Source organism: Morone saxatilis, unplaced genomic scaffold, assembly GCF_004916995.1.
Source record: "Morone saxatilis isolate NCDOM2014 unplaced genomic scaffold, NCSU_SB_2.0 Contig2, whole genome shotgun sequence".
Classification (NCBI taxonomy): Eukaryota; Metazoa; Chordata; class Actinopteri; family Moronidae; genus Morone; species Morone saxatilis.
Window position 1 is genome coordinate 19,863,803 of NW_023339762.1, and position 17,338 is coordinate 19,881,140.

Below are 17,338 nucleotides of genomic sequence, written 5' to 3' on the forward strand. Positions count from 1 at the left end.
CACACACACACGCACACAGACACTGAGTCACCGTCACATTATGAACCCTTCATTTACTTTACCGCACACATGTGACACATTGTCAGTAAAAAAAAGCAACAACAAAGGTGTGTGAATAGAAAAGGAGCCTGCACTTGAGATGTAAAATGAGGGGAGAGGTCAGATTTTGCTTTATGAGATGTAGGCTGTGGCTCTTTTAGACACTGCTCAGCTGAAGTGTGTGCGTCTGCACGTGGGGGTGTTTGTGTGTCTGGTAACTGTGGTAAGTGATACTATCTGCAGACTCATCTGGTACACTCTCTGTGTGCTGTGTCGTTGTACCTCTTGACACTCTTTTGTATCTTTTGTGGTTGTTGTTTACAAGGGGTCGTACAGCCTCATCATTCAACAACCAGAACTAAAGAACAACAGCCAGACATTTTTAGCTTAAATAAAGTGTCCATTACTGTATATAAGGAAAATACTGTATATTACTGTGGACACATTCCAACATGCAGGGAGCTACAGTGATGTTTATGTGATTTTTAATTAGTTATTTTGAGTTTTTTCTTGACATATGGTGAGAATATCAAAAGCATAACATTGATACCACTATAACTAAAACTAATTTCATAGTAAATTAATTTTATGATTATTAGATTTAATTCAGTTTCCAGTCTCCAAACTGTCTAAAACAATCACAGCCGCTACCGGAGTACAGGAGCCGCTCAAATCTCTTATTTTGTCTGACCAACAGTGAAAGAACGTGAAAGTATATAAGTATGAGTAAAGTATATAAAAGTATTTGAATTAGAAGCTGTGTATGAAAAGGACAAAAGCAAGCAAATCGTCATACGTTAAAAATTTTAACCATCAAATGTTCTGGGGTTTTAGTTAATAAATGACTCAAATTACCACTTCATTCATTCATTGCTAATTTAATTAAATTGACTGTTTGAGTGGTTTTAAAGAAAATGTTTAGACAACCGTTTAACCATATCGAGATGAATCAAGTAGTTATGTAAAAGATGTGGCGTACCTGTGAAATGGGTTAGACTATCGTCGTAGGGTTGCATTTGCGCTCATCTCAAAAAATCAACAAAGTGATGGCTTGATACTATTATGGGACATTTTCAGAATGTAGCAGTAGTGGTAGTTTTCTGGTCTGTGTTGTAGCTCTCTGCCCAGCTCGAGTACATTATGCACATGTACGTGGTGAAACACACCAGCAGTATGGTGGTGGCAGCAGAGTGAGAAGCACATGAATGTCTGTAAAATTTATGCTCACTTAGGTGTTTAAATGCATCAGTGAAGCAACACTAAAGCCTTGACTCATTCAGACCGCACCACACACAGTGGCCACTGTACAGTCTAACGAATAGCAACAAGACATGAGTGGGATAGTTCAGATTCTGTCACTGTTAACTGGCAACTTAATCTCATTAATCTATGTGATGCTTCAACCGATAGGACTGACTGTATGTTCACACTGGATATTGTATTCACTCCTAATAACGTAGGTCTCTTTATTGAATCTTTAATGTTCCTTAATCCATCAGTTATGGATGACTTGATAAAACAAGCATCAGATAGTCCTCAGTTTTAGTGATTTTGAAGCTTTGTCTTTGAACTCACAGAGCCTTCGCTGTGTTTTCAAAGCTGTGAGAAAGGAAACTATTCTTTTTTTATTCTATCGGCCCCTTGATGCCTGAGGCCCAAATTAGCCCAAGATTTTCACACAAGCTCTTATAGAATGACTCGATTCATACTGTGTAGCTCAGCAGTCATACTTAATCAGTCTAACGGCTTTCCCTGTAGCCCGGGATGGAAAGTATTTACGTCAGAATTAGAAAGTAGTCAAAGTGTTGAAAACAACCGAAATGAAAGTACATTAAGGAAGTAAAGGACCTTTTTGCAGAGTAACCTGAGTCAGATGTACATATATACGTATACTACGTTACATATGATAACTGCAAAACAGCCAATGTGGCATCTTGACTATAACCTTGTAACATAAGCGACCCCACTGAGAAAAAAAGCTCACATAATGTTGGTTGTTTTATCAGTGTAAAGAGGGTCTAAATATGTCAAAACAATTGCAAAAGCAGTAGAGAACCTCATTAAAAAAAGCTACTAAGTAACAACAATATGTGTATTTTTTATTAGTTTCCACTCCTTCCTCCAGTCCTCACTTGCCTGCCTCAGAAGGCCCCTTCCTCTGCTTCAGCCTAAAAGAACACAATAGGCCCAATCTAGAGCCAGTGTTTGGTTTGTCTGTTCTTGGCTACTGTAGGCACATGTTCAACACAGGTTCAACATAGCGGACTCCATGGAAGGCAACTGTTGATAAAAACATCTCATTCTAAGGAAACAAAAACACAACGATTCATATTTTCAGGTGATTATACACTAATGAAAACAAACCTGCCACTATTATAATCCATTTCCGCCAATATATCTTCCTAATTGTTACACACTGGGGCCTTTAACCTAAAATGAGTGGTAGAAGCTGCTTTACAGTACTTTTCTGTTCTTATATAAGGTACAAATGAATAAATATGGCATGCGTGCTGTGCATTTTATAGCCAGTGTTCCATAAATGGAAAACAATTTTCCAGATTTTGAATGACTTACATTTTAGAAAATAAGCAAGTGTTTGTCAGTCTAGGCATTATATAATATATTATATAATACGTGATATCAATGATGATTGGAATTGTTTGGTTTTTAACTTAGGTTCATGAATTTCACAGACAGAGTGGATCGATATTTGGATGGTTGCTGCCATTAATGTTGCACTCAGGAAAGTGTGATAAACTCATTAATTAAGGAAACAAAAACAAATAACCCACACACCCCGCACTCCTCTACACCCTCTCCTCTCCTCATGTCCTCCTCTCTGTCTTTAGCGTCTCACACTGATCAGTTTTTCTATCCCTGTAGTCTATTCTTATATAAGAGTAGGTGGGAGAATACCTCACTCCCTCCTACTGGACTTAATGTGGTGCCAGTCAAATCCCACTCTCGGCACCTTTTAAGTAATTTTTATCAGAAGAACTGGCAAAGGAATATTACATAAGATCAGCTGATGGCAGTCTGTCTCTGAAACCTATCTCACTCTCAGAGACGCACAAGAGCATGCGTGTTGTAAAACACACACTGTTGCTCACAGTCTGCTGTGTACATATCCATGCAGATGCACACCAACAGTACACACACCCACACATGTACAAACACAGACGCACTTAAGTCCATTACATAATGCTATAGGTTCTTTTTGCTCACTGTTTTCTCATGGCATCACTGCAGATGGTTTGCTCTGTCCACTGCACTGTTGGAAAAACAGATAATAAACTAAATGTCTCAGTTTTGCATGAGGGCACACACACACAGATATAGAACACTATACTCCCAGTTGTGTTCTCGATAGACGACAGTGACTCATCCGCACATCAACAGTGTGTTTATGGAGTGGGTGAGAATTGAAATGCCAGTTGCTGTTCATTTAGTGTATAATTGCTATCTGCAGTATCCGAGAGGCAGCAGTGCTGCTTAAAAAATGTTATACTGTCAAGTGCGAAACAGAGAACAGCTTCTACTCTGATGGAATGATTAATATTAAACCTCCACGCTGGTCTCCAGTTACCAATACCTCTCTGTTTACTCTCCTCTTGCAGTCTGGCTTTAGCTCTGTAATGCTCCCTGCATGTCTATGCAAATCCTCCTTGTCGTTGTCTGTGCCAACATACTGTTGCTGCCGTCTCCCTGACCTGCTGAGTCAGCTCTATTTCAGCCTGTTATGCCTTTCACCTTTCTCACTGTTCCACTCACATCCCATCTCTCCCTCTTTCCTCCCAGGAGGAGAACTTGGATTGGTTCCCCCGTATGAGAGCCATGTCTCTGGTGAGCAGCGAGGGAGACAACGAGCAGAATGAGATGCGCTCTCTGCAGGAGAAACTGGACAGCACTGTCACTCTGGTGGCTCAGCTGTCAGGCCAGCTGGCTGAGCTCAAGGAACAGGTAGAGTGGCACTTATGAGAGTTTTTCATGCTGTGGTGGGTGAGCTGAGCTCTGGTAGTCTGAATTTAATGCCTGATGAATAATCAAAATCAAAATCCTCCTTTTTAAAGTATATATCATAGTGACATCTTATTTAGATGCTTGCTGTTTAGTCAGCTGTAGCACATGGGCTGTAAACTCCACGTGCTTTCTGACTTTGAGAGTCCTTTCACCTTAAAACACCTGCAGGGGGGCAAGAGGTCACAAGGGTTGTCAGCAGCCTTCTTCTAGCTATCTGTCTCTGTACTGAGATGAATTCTATCAGACCCTGGATGCTCCAGAATGCAGCACGACAGGTGACTATCACGTCAGTAATCAACGCGACTGAGAGCCGCCAGTGAGCCTCTGGCTGTTTGGATGACTAGCTCTGCTGCTGCAGTGTGACTGATCACTCTCATCACCTGCCTCCCCTGCATGTGATTCCAGTCACAGGCCTGTCCTTGTTCCTCTTCTGCCAGATGTGTGAAAACAGCTCCTACTGGGGGAGGATCGCACTCTAATAAACAAAACAACAACCTCTGTCGACCTGAGTAAACAGTTAAGTCTGTAACATCTCCCTGCTGGCCGGGATCCCTCGTGTAACCCCTGTGACTACAAAGTTTGTGCGATGTTGAAGTGCCCTTGAGCAAGACAGAAGCCTCATCTCTGTAGTCTGTAGTTTTGGGAAACTGCAGGCTATTTATTATTCGAATCTAGATTTACAGCAGTCTGTAATGACTAATTTGAAGTCATGGGGTTAGTAAGGATGTCATTCCACCTTTATGATGAACACAAATTTTTGTGTACACCGCAAGAGGTGAGTGTGTTTATGCAGGTCAAACCACAGGTCTGCAGTCACAAGAGGAGGCCTGCAGGTCTCACACTGTTTCTGACTAAGGAGAAAGTTCTCCTGCAGCTCCTCCCTCATTACAACCTCTGCTGACCTCGGCACTTTACACTATCACAGCTGAGATTGTTTGTGTGTGAATGTGTGTGTGTGTGCGCGCGTGCCACTGATATTTGTTTGTGTGGGTTTTAGGGTTCTGCACAGCATACTTGATTTCCTTTCATCTGCATGTACAATTTATGGTTAATAGAGCCAGTGGCCTTCCTTTATGTCGTCAACACTGAAAAGCACTGAAAATGTGTCTGATGTGAGAAACCAACACCGTCTGATTCATGAACCACGACCCCACACACACTAATACACCATCCACAGTTCCGCACAACACATGGCAGCGTCCTCTAATGACGTTTCCAAGGGGAGGTTTAGTTTCAAGTCATAACATCGGTTGAACAAAGCGATTTGCATACAAAATATAAAGTAAATAGGAAAATTCTCACAAAGTAATTGTTTGCAGTGTTTGAAGTGACTAATGTCAGAAGTCTTTTTGTGCCATTCAGTATTTTTGTCACAGCTAATCCAGATTAATTTCCTAACATAATGAGCCAAAGATTCATTTTGTTTCGTCTAAATAAATTTACTTGCTCTTAGAGTAGAGATTTAGAGCATAATTTTACCTGCACTCCAACTTCAGATAGATTAGATAGAACGTTCAGTTTTGCATAACAAGTGCCCACTAGAACAATAATGTATGCTACATGCTAAATTAAAAGCCACTCCAGGTTGATCAGTTTTCCTCTCCGTCTCTTTCCACAGATGACAGAACAGAGGAAGAACAAGCAGAGGCTTGGATTTCTGGGTCCTCCTCAGCCCAACCATCACATCCCTGCCCACTGAGGGGCTCAAGGCTCAAAGAGACCCCAGTCTAAGCAGGCTCGCAGTAGAAACCAGATAGACGTCCAGACACACACAAAAACTCCTGCCTTAAGAACAATACATGTACCCAGAGTACACTTACAATTGCTGATGTCAATATGCAAGAGGCCAGCAAGTGTAGACGCATCATTTTTGAGATAGTGCCTTCTGTGTGACACAAGCACTGCCTTATGGGATACAAACTGTGCCTTATGTGCTCACTCGGTCACTAGGAGCATGGTTTACTGGCCGCATCTACACACCCTCGTACAGAGGAACTTGTCTCTGAGAATAATTGGCCAGGCACAGCACACATCTGCCCGTGTAGTGTCAGGGAAATGTTAAGGTGAGGTTAATCGTTAAGTTCAGTCAAGTCTGTGGACGACTACGTCTAGACCTTCATTCCTCAACTGTGCAGATGTGTCAGAGCGGACCGACTGGCTGCACAGAGGTCAGTGATTGACAGCGAACAGAGACGTTTTTTTTTTCAATCTTGCATCACCGATTGGCCTCGAGGGAAAGAACATTAAGAATTCTCCCTTTTACCTTTTAGAGTTCTGATGGTATTTATAAGAAAATGTGCGGTTCATAACTGGAGTATTATTTTTTGCATTTTGTAAAAGGAATCATGCTGCCTTACTCTTTAACTTTTATAAACAGTACATTGCAATTGCTGAAAGTGCACTTTTAAAAAGGGTAAATAATTTAAGCCTATAACTGAAAACATTGATTAGTTTGGGGTATTATTTTTGGTATAAGTTTTATGTTTAAAAAAATGCATTCACTGCACCATTTCAGTTTCCTTTTTACAGATTTCTACAGAGTATATACGTAACAGAAATGTGAATAAAAATAATAATTACCCATGCAGAACTTACTTGAAATTTCTTTTAAGTCTAAATCTTATATTGGTACATAATGTAGTCTCGACTGGAGATGGTAAGCTTACAGTTCTTTGTTACAATATGAACATCCTCGTGTCTGTAGAGATGTCAGCTAATACTGTAATATTTACTGTATCTGCTCATATCATCTTTGTGTTCTACTGTCTTTTAAAGTTCTTAGTGTAAATCATCCTCACTAGTCTCTTTTGGACTGCAACTGATTAAGTCTGAACTTGTGTTTTAAACTTGCACAAAATAATGGCAGATTATGAGTGCATGCACTTGATGGTAGCTGTCCTGTGACACTTTCTGTTAAAACAAAGTGTATAGTAAAATGTCTTTTATGTGGTTGGCTATTGTAATAAATTTGTGACGTAAAGACTCCTTGCTGTGCTTTGAGTCCCTTCTAGTAATGTTTGCCTCAGTCCTTGTAGCTGTTGGATGAATGAGCATTCTGACCCCCTTTGCACCCAACCACCCACCCACCCACTCAGTATTTACTCACACTCGTACTCGTCCATGAAGGGAGCACAGGACCTATGAAAAGACAGGGTCATATTTCAGCTCATAGAGCAGAAGCAGTCATCTAATATTAAAAGTAAAGTTAACATATACACTGTAGGCCCGCTGTGGCTGTGCTGCTTTAGTTTATCTCATCTTGACATTTAATTGCAGCTAATTAATAGCTGATATAATGCACATAGACTAGACCAGACTCTGGAATGTAACCTTTGTTCTTACATCAGTGTACGTCATGAGTCTGATGCTCTTTTTAAAATGTAAATAAGTAAATCAATAATGAGTTTAAATAAGTTTTCTGGAACAGTAATTCCAGATAAATGGAAGAAATAGCTAAAAGTTATGAAGAAAAGCTTCAAACTTACACAGACTTAAACTGTTTTTCCAATGGTGCAAAAAAAAAAACCATATAAACATTAATCTGATCATGATTACGATTTGGTGTGTGTGGATGAATGTGCTGATATGTAAATGCTGATGTGTGCATGTATATTAAGGGTTTTTCTGTCTGGTGATTGTTCTATTTGTACCTGCCCAGGTACTCATTTTGAGATGAATGTTTTTGTGCATGGTCCTTGTTTAATAAAGACTAATTTAAAATAAAAAAGCTAAAGATGATTAATGGTTGTAGCTAAAAGTAATGAATAAACAGTTAAAATACTTAGCAATGGGTAGTTAAATAACTTCTGCCACTACAAGTAATCTTGGCACCAATACAAACTTAACCAAACTGACCGAAACACTGACAGTTCAATTGTATGTAGCTGAGCAATACCCACTTCACTAAATAACATTTCATTTTAAAAATAATTTCAAATAAACACATTTGAAACATGTCGAGTGTTGTAGATGGAGGGGTTCTTTAGTTAGCGCTGTGGGTGTACATTTGACAGAAAACCTGAGAACTACTGTTATGGAAGACGTAAAAAAGAAATCTTAAGTTACTACCATGTCTACTAAAAAGGCTGTGCTTTGTGATGCAATGTATTTATTCATAAAGAAATTAAATGCATTTATCGGTGGCCTGTCATCCATGCATCCATTCACATTTTGCACTCTATGAAAATTGATAATTCAAAGCTGTGGCTGGTTGATTGTCTGTATGTTTGTGCTTGTGTAACATATTTGAGATGATAAACGAATCACAGAAAGGCCTCAACTGGTCTTTTATCCCGTTCTGTCATTTACCCTCCGCAGAGAAGCCCATCCTTCTTGGCTTCAGTTCGCTGTTTACGCTGGCAGGCCTGCATTTTCTCCTGCTGCCTGTGACAGCCATTAAAATTAGCTCACGCAGTGCCATAATGGTGAGCAGCTGTCACTGCGTAGACAAGAAGGGTAAAGTGCAACATTACTGGAATGTATTGGACTCAGAGAGGGAAGGGAGGGGAGAGGATAATACCAGGACCATCATTACTGTCTGGCAAAAGTCTTAATGCCATAGTGTGATACCAGACAAACATGCACTGCTTCAGTCTGCATCACTTCCTAAACAGCTGAGATTTTGATCATGGAGAAAAAACATTCAACTTCTGTGTCCACTTCCCAAAAAAAAAACCTTTTTAAATGACTTGGGGGAGGAATCAGCCCAGAATAATACACAAGAAGGTCAGCTTCATTTCATCCTCTCGTTACACAGAGAACCTTTTAAATGCATGTGGGCTGTTTATTATTTACTTTATGAACACAACCTTAAACACATTTGAATCACAGTCACCTCTTTGCAAACCACAGTCAAGAGTCACGTGCTTAGCCTCTGTGTATTCAGTAGTGAGAAAACACCCAGAGAAGGTCAATAAATACAAGGCAATGTCCCAAACACCTCTGTGGCTGGAAGCAGTGCTTTACCCAGTGTGAGTGAGTCGATGCACTGAAAGGACCAGACCATAAGGATCTCTCTTAGGAACATTCGTTTAGCTTTAAATTATTATTTAACTGAATATAAACTGTAAAATTAATATTATTAGCTGCATAATTAAAACACTGGTTGAGAGTTCGGTCTGTTGTTTTCAAGTTGCTGTGAAAGTTGTTGTGATTTGTGTCAATACACATATTGATCTTCTGTCTTCTGCAGTCTCCTCTACAGACTCACAGCAGCGTCAGAGTGGCCTCCAGAATCAAATATTATTCAGTGTTTTTTTGCTTTGAAAGATCAATTGACCACACAGAAAGTTGCGGAGGGTGGAAGGTCCCTCCTCACTATCATTTTTATAAATAAACATGCCCCTGTGATGACTGGCATGTGACTTCCTGTGTCTGACTGCGAGATTGAGCCTTTGTAGTCACATGATGCAACATCATAACACTGAGCGAGCAAACGGAAAAATACTGCAAACGGGCATGCCCTCCATCACATGTAGATGCAGTATGTACAGTGTAAGCTTCCACAGTGTGTGAAATGCACCATTAATCTAAATGGATAAATCATTCCCATAATGACGCACTGCTTCTTTTAATATCCTGGTGTTTCCCTGCTTTGATTGTTATCCAACTGAGCTCCATCGTCACCTAAAAAAAGTGACAATGTTTCCTTGAAAAGAAAATGATAAAGTTTTCAAATGTGTTGCCATGACAGATACTGGGGTTACCTAATCACTTTAGGCAGTTAACTTGTCTGACTTAACAGTTATGATCAAAGTAAATCACAACCTGACTCAGACGGAGGCGACTTTGTCTCTTGCTAACGTTACATATTAGTCATGCATTGCCTTACTTTGAGAACTATATAGTTGTTAATTTTAATGATGTGCTGGCCTCATGTTTAGGTATATTGCATTTTATGCAGCAAAAACATGGTTGGAGGATGCCGTTAGAGATGCTCACTGATTATCTTTCTGCTCAGTTTTCCTTCTTTACTAACAATAATGCAATTAAACCCAAAAGCAAATCCATCCATTTGAACATGAGTGACATTTTGAGTCTAAATTTGCTCTGTCTGTATATTAAGTGCAGATGTGATAAAACAGGAAAAAGGAAACTGCAGATAACTGAAACAAAGATTTGTATTTGTAACCACAAACAGTCTTGAAGAGCAAATGCATGTTTGCATCTTTTTTTTCCTCAAACAACATATTTAAGGCTTATGTGAAAATTTCCATCATTGACAAAATAGATGTAACATTGCACACTAATTACACTCTCCCTCTGGGCACATGCTTCATCTAATTTGCTATGGAAACTGCTTCATGTTTACCATTCCCTGTCGGCACCTGAGATGAAAGTATAGGAATAAAATAAAGCTGCACCCCTGCACAGGCTAAGGCAAAGGAAAACACAAACCTAAAATTTTGTGGTTGTTTGGTGCATTTTGCTCTGTCCTGCCTGAAGGACAACAACTGTTGTGACATGTTGTAAACAGAGTGAGATGAAGATGAAGTCCAGCTGCCTGTCTGAGTCCCCCTTGCCTCGCCCCGGCCCCTTTCCCCTCCCTTTGTGGCTGCTGTAGTTTGACTCCTACAGGCTGTTTGAGTCATGCTGGCTACTGGCCTGGCATCCACCTTCACAAGCCACAGCCCAGTTTTGTCTGGATCCAGTCTCATGAAGTGCACTCTGCCCAGATTGTGTTACTGCTGTCAGGATTTGTTTTTAGTGCTCATAACTGTACTGTTTAAAGTATTGCAGGGTAACTTCTATGAGCTGAAAAGCAATTTGATTTTGTTTTTCATCAAGGATTGTGTGCCATATTTACAGAGCTGCATATGTTTATAAAGAAACAAAACAGAGGTTATTTATGGAATTAATCCACCTTTTTTGTGTAGCAAAAACAATGTGACAATCAGTTACAGCAGGAAGCTACAAACATAGAGTTAAAAACTCCAATAAAATGTTATTTTCTGATTGAAAAGCAATAAACTGATTAAGAATTTGTTAAAGGACCAGTGTGTAGGATTTAGTGGCATCTAGAGGTGAAGTTTCAGATTGCGACTAACTGAATACCACTGGTATTTGACTACCTGGAAATGAGAACAGGCTGTGAAGTGTATAAAAGAAACTACGGTGGCTGTGAAAGGCCCTGTCTGCAGCCAGTGTTTGGTTTGTCCGTTGTGGGCTACTGTAGAAACATTGTGGTTCAACATGGCGGCCTCCATGGAAGCCGACCTGCGGCATCTATAGATAAAAAATGTCTCAATCTAACATAACGATTCCTATAATGAAAACATACCTATGGATATTTTATTCAATTTCTGCAAATAGATCTTCCTAAATGCAACAAACTGGACCTTTAACTTTTCATTAACTTAAAATTAAAAAGAATGTCTAATATTTGCCACTGCATTTCAACAATATTTGACCTTTATAAGGTTTACTGGAGCTAGAGGCAGTGTCATTTAACATTTTCTAACCATTTGACAACAAAGTGATTCAGTGTTCCACCTAAAGCATCACTGGAGCACCTAATTATGATCATTAGATTATTAAATAACTCAAACCAAAGGGCATTTTGCAAGACCATGGACATTTTTGGAGTTAAGTGCATAATAATTGAGCTATTTTGGTTTTACCATTGTGCTTATAATTTGTACTGCAACTGCATGTGAGCTGTATGTCACAAGAGCAAATGTCAAGATAATTAGAAACACTGAAAATGTGTTATTGTGGACAAGAAAGAATTGGTTTAGTTTTTTTTTTTTTTGAGAAATAGACACTTGTTTTGGCTCCTCTTCATCTATTTAGTTATTTTATAACATTGGACACTGAAAGTACAAAGTTACTTATAAGGTATACAAAATGTATGCAAAAAGCCATTGTGGTCTGAGGTTAATAAAAACTGACATCAAAGAAAACACACTTAGCCCGCCCCCCAAGTCCAGAGTGTAATCACACGGGCATCCCGTCCTCATCTGAAGGATCCTCCCATCAACTCTTTCATCATCATCATCATCATCATCACATTAAACCTTCAGCCACTGCTTGGGGGAGGGAGAACCAATCTGAAGACCAGCAAAAAAGACCTGGTAACGGTGCTTCCACATGATGAAGGCACCGACGGCACAGACGAGTGCTTGGGCCAGGTTCAGCACGATCTGGAGCAGGAAGTAGAGTGTGAGGGTCCCGGTGATCACCTCACAGTCGCTGACTCCTTCATAGGTGAAGGTGCGGGCTATTGGGTCATTCAGATCCAGTGTGCACACGCAGTCCTCTCCCACCTGCTCACAGCTGAAGCTACTGGCCTGTGAGTAGTGGTGTCCAGCGAATGCAATGACCAGCACTGAAATGACCAGGCCGATTGTACACAGGACAAAGTACAGGAGCTGTAGGGGGCAGAGGACAAGTGAGAGGTCATGCACTTTTACCTTGAAAGCTTTGATCAGACCAACCTGTTCTCATCTCCAACTCTTTGTGTTTCTGGTACTTTAAGTCTGGCTCCTGCTTTTGTCTGTTGTCTCATGATTAACCCAGAGTGCCAGAACTGTAGCTTAGAAACAGACATGCTGGCTCAGTGCCTATGGAAGGTTAAAGAGATTACCCATGATGCTACAGGGAAAGGACTGACCCTCAAAGTAGGAGCACAGCTCTTAGCACAGATGAGACACAGCACATGCAAGACTGCCCTGCAGCTACAGCCGCTTCCCACCTTTAGTGCACGTCCTTATGTGAGTATGTCGAACAACAGAGAGTGCCTAAAAATACAGTTGTGACAGAGGCTTTGTGTTGTTTATGCAATTGCACGATCTCAATAACACTAAACCTTCATCTTAATCCATCAGTTATATAACAGGAGCCCTCATTCGCTGGCGTATTTTGATCTCAGTTACATGCTACTTATGGAATTATGCAAGTGATGAGTGGTGCTTGATTTAAAAAGGCATTTATGTTAATTTTGGAGCAGCTGTGAAGTGTGGAGTATGGTTGGTTACGGGAGAAATGTACATACAGCAAGTGCATAAACAAGTACTTGCTTGAACATGATGCACTTCACTAAATGTTGATGATCTGAAGCCCCAAAGCAGATAGAAACGGCAAGGAGTCAACATTCATATTATTGTTGTCCATGTGGTGTCCTGGAACATTTTTTAAGTGAACACTTACAAACTCAAAGAACCAATATTTGAGAAACTGAGTGTCTTGACAGAATAGATTATTATTTGAAAGGGTTATCAGAGAGCCAGGACCTTCATCTGACAACATAGTAACACTGGGCTTCAGAAATGTCTCCTCTCGCAGCACATTTTCTACTCACACAACTTCTGGCCGCCTTGAGCCAAGAGCAATTGAAATGAATAAATGAGCCGACCGTAAAGACATAAATTCTTTAGCTAATAATGAATATAGTAAGGCCACAAGATCATTGAGCTGTTTGAATTAATGACATTAATAAATTAAAGAAGATTTCCGCTGTTCTGGCACACACATTATTAATTGATTTTAAAGGAGGACTTTATTTGGCTTTTCCTTTGAATCAACAGTATTTATGGATGAGAAAGTGTTTAAACACTGAGGAATTAAAATTAAAGAAAGAAAGAAATTAATTTAAGAATTTTTAACATACAGAACTCAAAACTTATTTAGTTGATTTATTTACTGCAGTACGACAGAACAACAGTCCTATTTCAACAAGAAAGAAATATGCATCGTTTTGATAACAACTTGTTAAAAGACCATTTAATATTTCCATAGTCTACTTTGTAAACATTGTATATTAAGATGTAAATAAAAAGAAATCACTGTAATTTTGGTGATTCAGACTCAGACTGCCGATTCAGAGACACAATACAGACATGCATGGAATTGGCTTTTTATCATGCCTTTCTGCAAAGACCATTTAGCAAATTAGCTGCACTTCTTAAGGCAAAATACTATTGAAGTGTTTTGACACATTCTCTCTACACAGCGTATGTACATATTTGATTCTGGTATGCACACACGAGCCAGAAAAAAAAAAGAAAAGAAGATGCTGCTACCAAGGACCTGCTTCTCAGCTGCAAACAATGGTGGTGGTGATTTTAAGATTTTAATTGCCTTGAAATTCCAACTGCATATATTGTAAGCCTAATTAAGCCAAGTCACATTAATGAATGCACTCATCCACTCATAGGAATCCCCACAGAGCTCTTTTAAACAGGAATGCAGTTAAATGCCTCTCTGTGTGCCATTTACAGTTACAGTTCCCCAAGAACAGCCATCTAACAATTACAGCATCTCAGTGAGTAAAACATTGTTCTCTGCAAAGGTCTTCTCTGTCTGGAAAATACACTGACCCATCTGATCATACCATACTTCTGCTGCAGCTACAATTCTACTACATGCATTTGGTCATTTTCAGAGGCATGTTGTGCGTTATAAAGGAATCTGATTTGACTCCATACATGACAAACAGATTTGTTCACTTTAACTTCTGCCAACAATGTCAGCATGTGTGAAGACTCACCTTGCCAATGAATTGCATAGACGTTCTCTCATCAGGGAGGTAGGTGACACAGTACAGGATAAAGCCCACGATGGAAACTAAACACAGCTGCAACAATACATCAGAAAAGTATTTGACATTCACTCATATCAGGACTATGAAAATGTCAACATGATCCTCATTTTGTAGTCTTTTTAGTATCACAAAGAATGCAATCTAGCCATGCACTTGTGTTATCACATTTGTACTTTGTTGCTATTACATAGTATATGTGAGAAAGTATAGAAACAGGAGTCTTTTCTAGAAGATATTCTGAGTCCAGGTTTTCAGGGGTGTGTCTTAATATTGCATGATTCAGCAGTAAGCTGTTATCTGATTACATTATTATCTTTCCCTCTCTCTCACACGGACACGCTCACACTCGATCTCTTCAGTGCAATTGGAGTCTTGTGACTAACATGCAGCATCTTATTGAAATGTTTTTCCCAGGTTCTTAAGCGCTCAGGATTCTCTGGAAAAGTCTTGATGACCTCAGTGTTTTTCTCTCGGATGAATCTCGTGAGGCTCTGACTCGGGATGTTGGTTTCCAGGGATGTTTTCGAGAGCAGATGGTGTCTGTGATAGGCTAGGATAGGATCCAAACAGGAACAACACGCTTTTATTCAATCACCAAAATGTGACCTTAAATCTTACTCCAAATTAGGATGATAAGGAACATTTTTTTTTTGTTGTTTTATATTACAGATTTCACAGAGACAATCACAGATTCATAGATTAATTATTTACTTATATAAAAAAACCCTGCAAAATACCATTTAACAGTCTTATTAACTTACACTTTAACTGACACTTTAGCATGTTACATGTGAACTGTCAACACACGTGATATACCAGTTAACTGGATTTTAAATGTTACTCTCTGACTCTTCAAAGTAAACTTCAAGTGCCAGATTTTTTAACTTCAACTAACGTTTCAACTCCCTCTCGCTCCTCAACTGTGAGTTTAACTACACTCAGTGGTTACCTGTCACCCGACAACTTAACTTCCTTCCTTTCAATGGTAACAGTTCAACTGATTTCAACTGCTTTCAGCTCTTTATGCTTACATGTCAACTGACATTTCAGATGCTTTTGAAACTGACAGCTTTCGAGGGCTAAAACTGAAATTTCATATGCTTTCGGTGCTTACAGTTACAACTGATTTCAACTCTAACACTAACTTCCATATAATGTTTCACAGGCTTTGAGTGGTTAAATTGAAGTAAAAGTAGTTTAACTGATCAAATGATTTTAACTACAACAAACTGCAACTTCCATTTCAAGTCACTTAAGACAATTTAATGTTCTTTAGATCTGGTAACTGGTAAGTTTTGAAATTACACAAATGATTACACACATAAACCTGATAAAAGTATACAGTTTATCTGTATATCCATGTATACTCAAATTTAAACTCTTGAATGAAATGTGTATGTGTGTGTGCTTCATTTTTAAGGCAGATGATAATGATGACGAGGTGTAAGCAGGTACAGTATGCATGCATGCACATTTTCAAATAATACCAAGGTATTTAGATGCTACTCAGACGTTCAAAGGTCAAGCTAGAGTATAGCATGCTGTGGCTGGCTTGTCTCATCAGGCCAGATGTTGAGGATTTGTTGGACAGACAACAAAAACAACAGAAGGTGCGAGCAGGCCTGAGTGACTGAGACGGATTGGAAATTCAGGTGTACACATGTGACAGATGGAGATTTATTAGAACATAACAATACCAGTGATTTTCCATGCCTGCAGTGACCGTCTGGCTGAGACAGGTGGGTAAGGGACAGTGCTGACATGCAGTGTGGTGAAGATGGACAACGCATATTGCTGGGATGTAGCAGAGGGTCATGCAGAAGTACCAGAAATGAGAGACTCAGGGTCCATGCAAACATGTGAATGTAGTGGCTGATGTAAGAGCGTAAGGATGGAGCTTACAATGATCCCAGCCCAGTGTGGCGTCTCCCTGGCCAGGAGTGAGGGGCTGATGGCCAACATAAGGAAGGCCACAGCTGTGACGGCCACCCCCAAAAGCAGCTGGAGCAAGGCGACGAGCAGAGGGAAGCGACAGACTCTGCACTTATGGCCGTCCTCTGGCGCTGGGCTTTCATCTCTCTTCTTCTTGCCCTCCTTCTTGTCTGAGGAACCTTTCTGCCCCTGTCCCATTTCTCCTGCTTTCTTTGCACTCTCTGTACTCTCGACTTTTACTGTTGCAGTGTTTGGGGTGGATGAGCCTGTCTGCCGTCTGCCTCGCTCCCCTTCCCTTCCCCTCCCTGCCAAGGCCTCCTCTCACCATAAGCCCTGCTCGGCTGCTATTTGGAAACAGAGAAGGCTCTGAACTAATATGGAAAACATTTGGACTGGATTCCTAAAGCGGCTCCAGTGCCACATATAGAGCAGGCAGCATACTGTGGAGGAAAGGAAGAGGAGGGAAAGGGGGGGGGAGACACAAAGGGGGATTCCAACATACGACTGTGAGATGATTTCACTTATCGTTACATTTAAGACAAGAAAGGGAAACTACAGAGGCAAATCAGCAGGTATGAGTTAATGAAAAGCCAGCACAGAGGAGGTCACATTTCATTTGAGAGCAGGAGTGATTGGATCGTTCTTTGTCAGCACTGTTACACAAGAGAGCCATATGCTGCCAGCCAAAGAGTCACATGACTTACAGGAAGAAGTAATGTGATCATAAGGCATGTGAGGGCATTACAGGGGCTCAGATTTTTACTGTTTTGGAGCATTTTAATGTTCACAAGAGGGGAACAGGTGTCA

General features: G+C 40.1%; 2 protein-coding genes across 2 annotated transcripts in view; one reads left to right on the top strand and one right to left on the bottom strand.

Moving 5' to 3' along the window:
• itpr2 (inositol 1,4,5-trisphosphate receptor, type 2) overlaps positions 1-7,044 on the top strand; it is a 52,788-nt gene extending 45,744 nt beyond the window's left edge. Inside the window, exons 56-58 of the mRNA XM_035664916.1 lie at positions 1,156-1,229; positions 3,762-3,999; positions 5,678-7,044. Coding sequence (XP_035520809.1) covers positions 1,156-1,229; positions 3,762-3,999; positions 5,678-5,758 — 393 coding nt within the window. The 3' untranslated portion in view covers positions 5,759-7,044. The remainder of the gene's footprint in view (positions 1-1,155; positions 1,230-3,761; positions 4,000-5,677) is intronic.
• Positions 7,045-10,160: 3,116 nt separating this feature from the next.
• sspn (sarcospan (Kras oncogene-associated gene)) lies at positions 10,161-16,872 on the bottom strand. The gene is made up of 3 exons (XM_035664919.1): positions 16,502-16,872; positions 14,546-14,632; positions 10,161-12,428 (listed from the first exon to the last, which is right to left on the bottom strand). Exons 1-3 carry the CDS (start codon positions 16,727-16,729, stop codon positions 12,069-12,071), a joined length of 675 nt encoding a protein of 224 aa, XP_035520812.1. The 5' UTR covers positions 16,730-16,872; the 3' UTR covers positions 10,161-12,068.
• Positions 16,873-17,338: the final 466 nt, after the last annotated feature.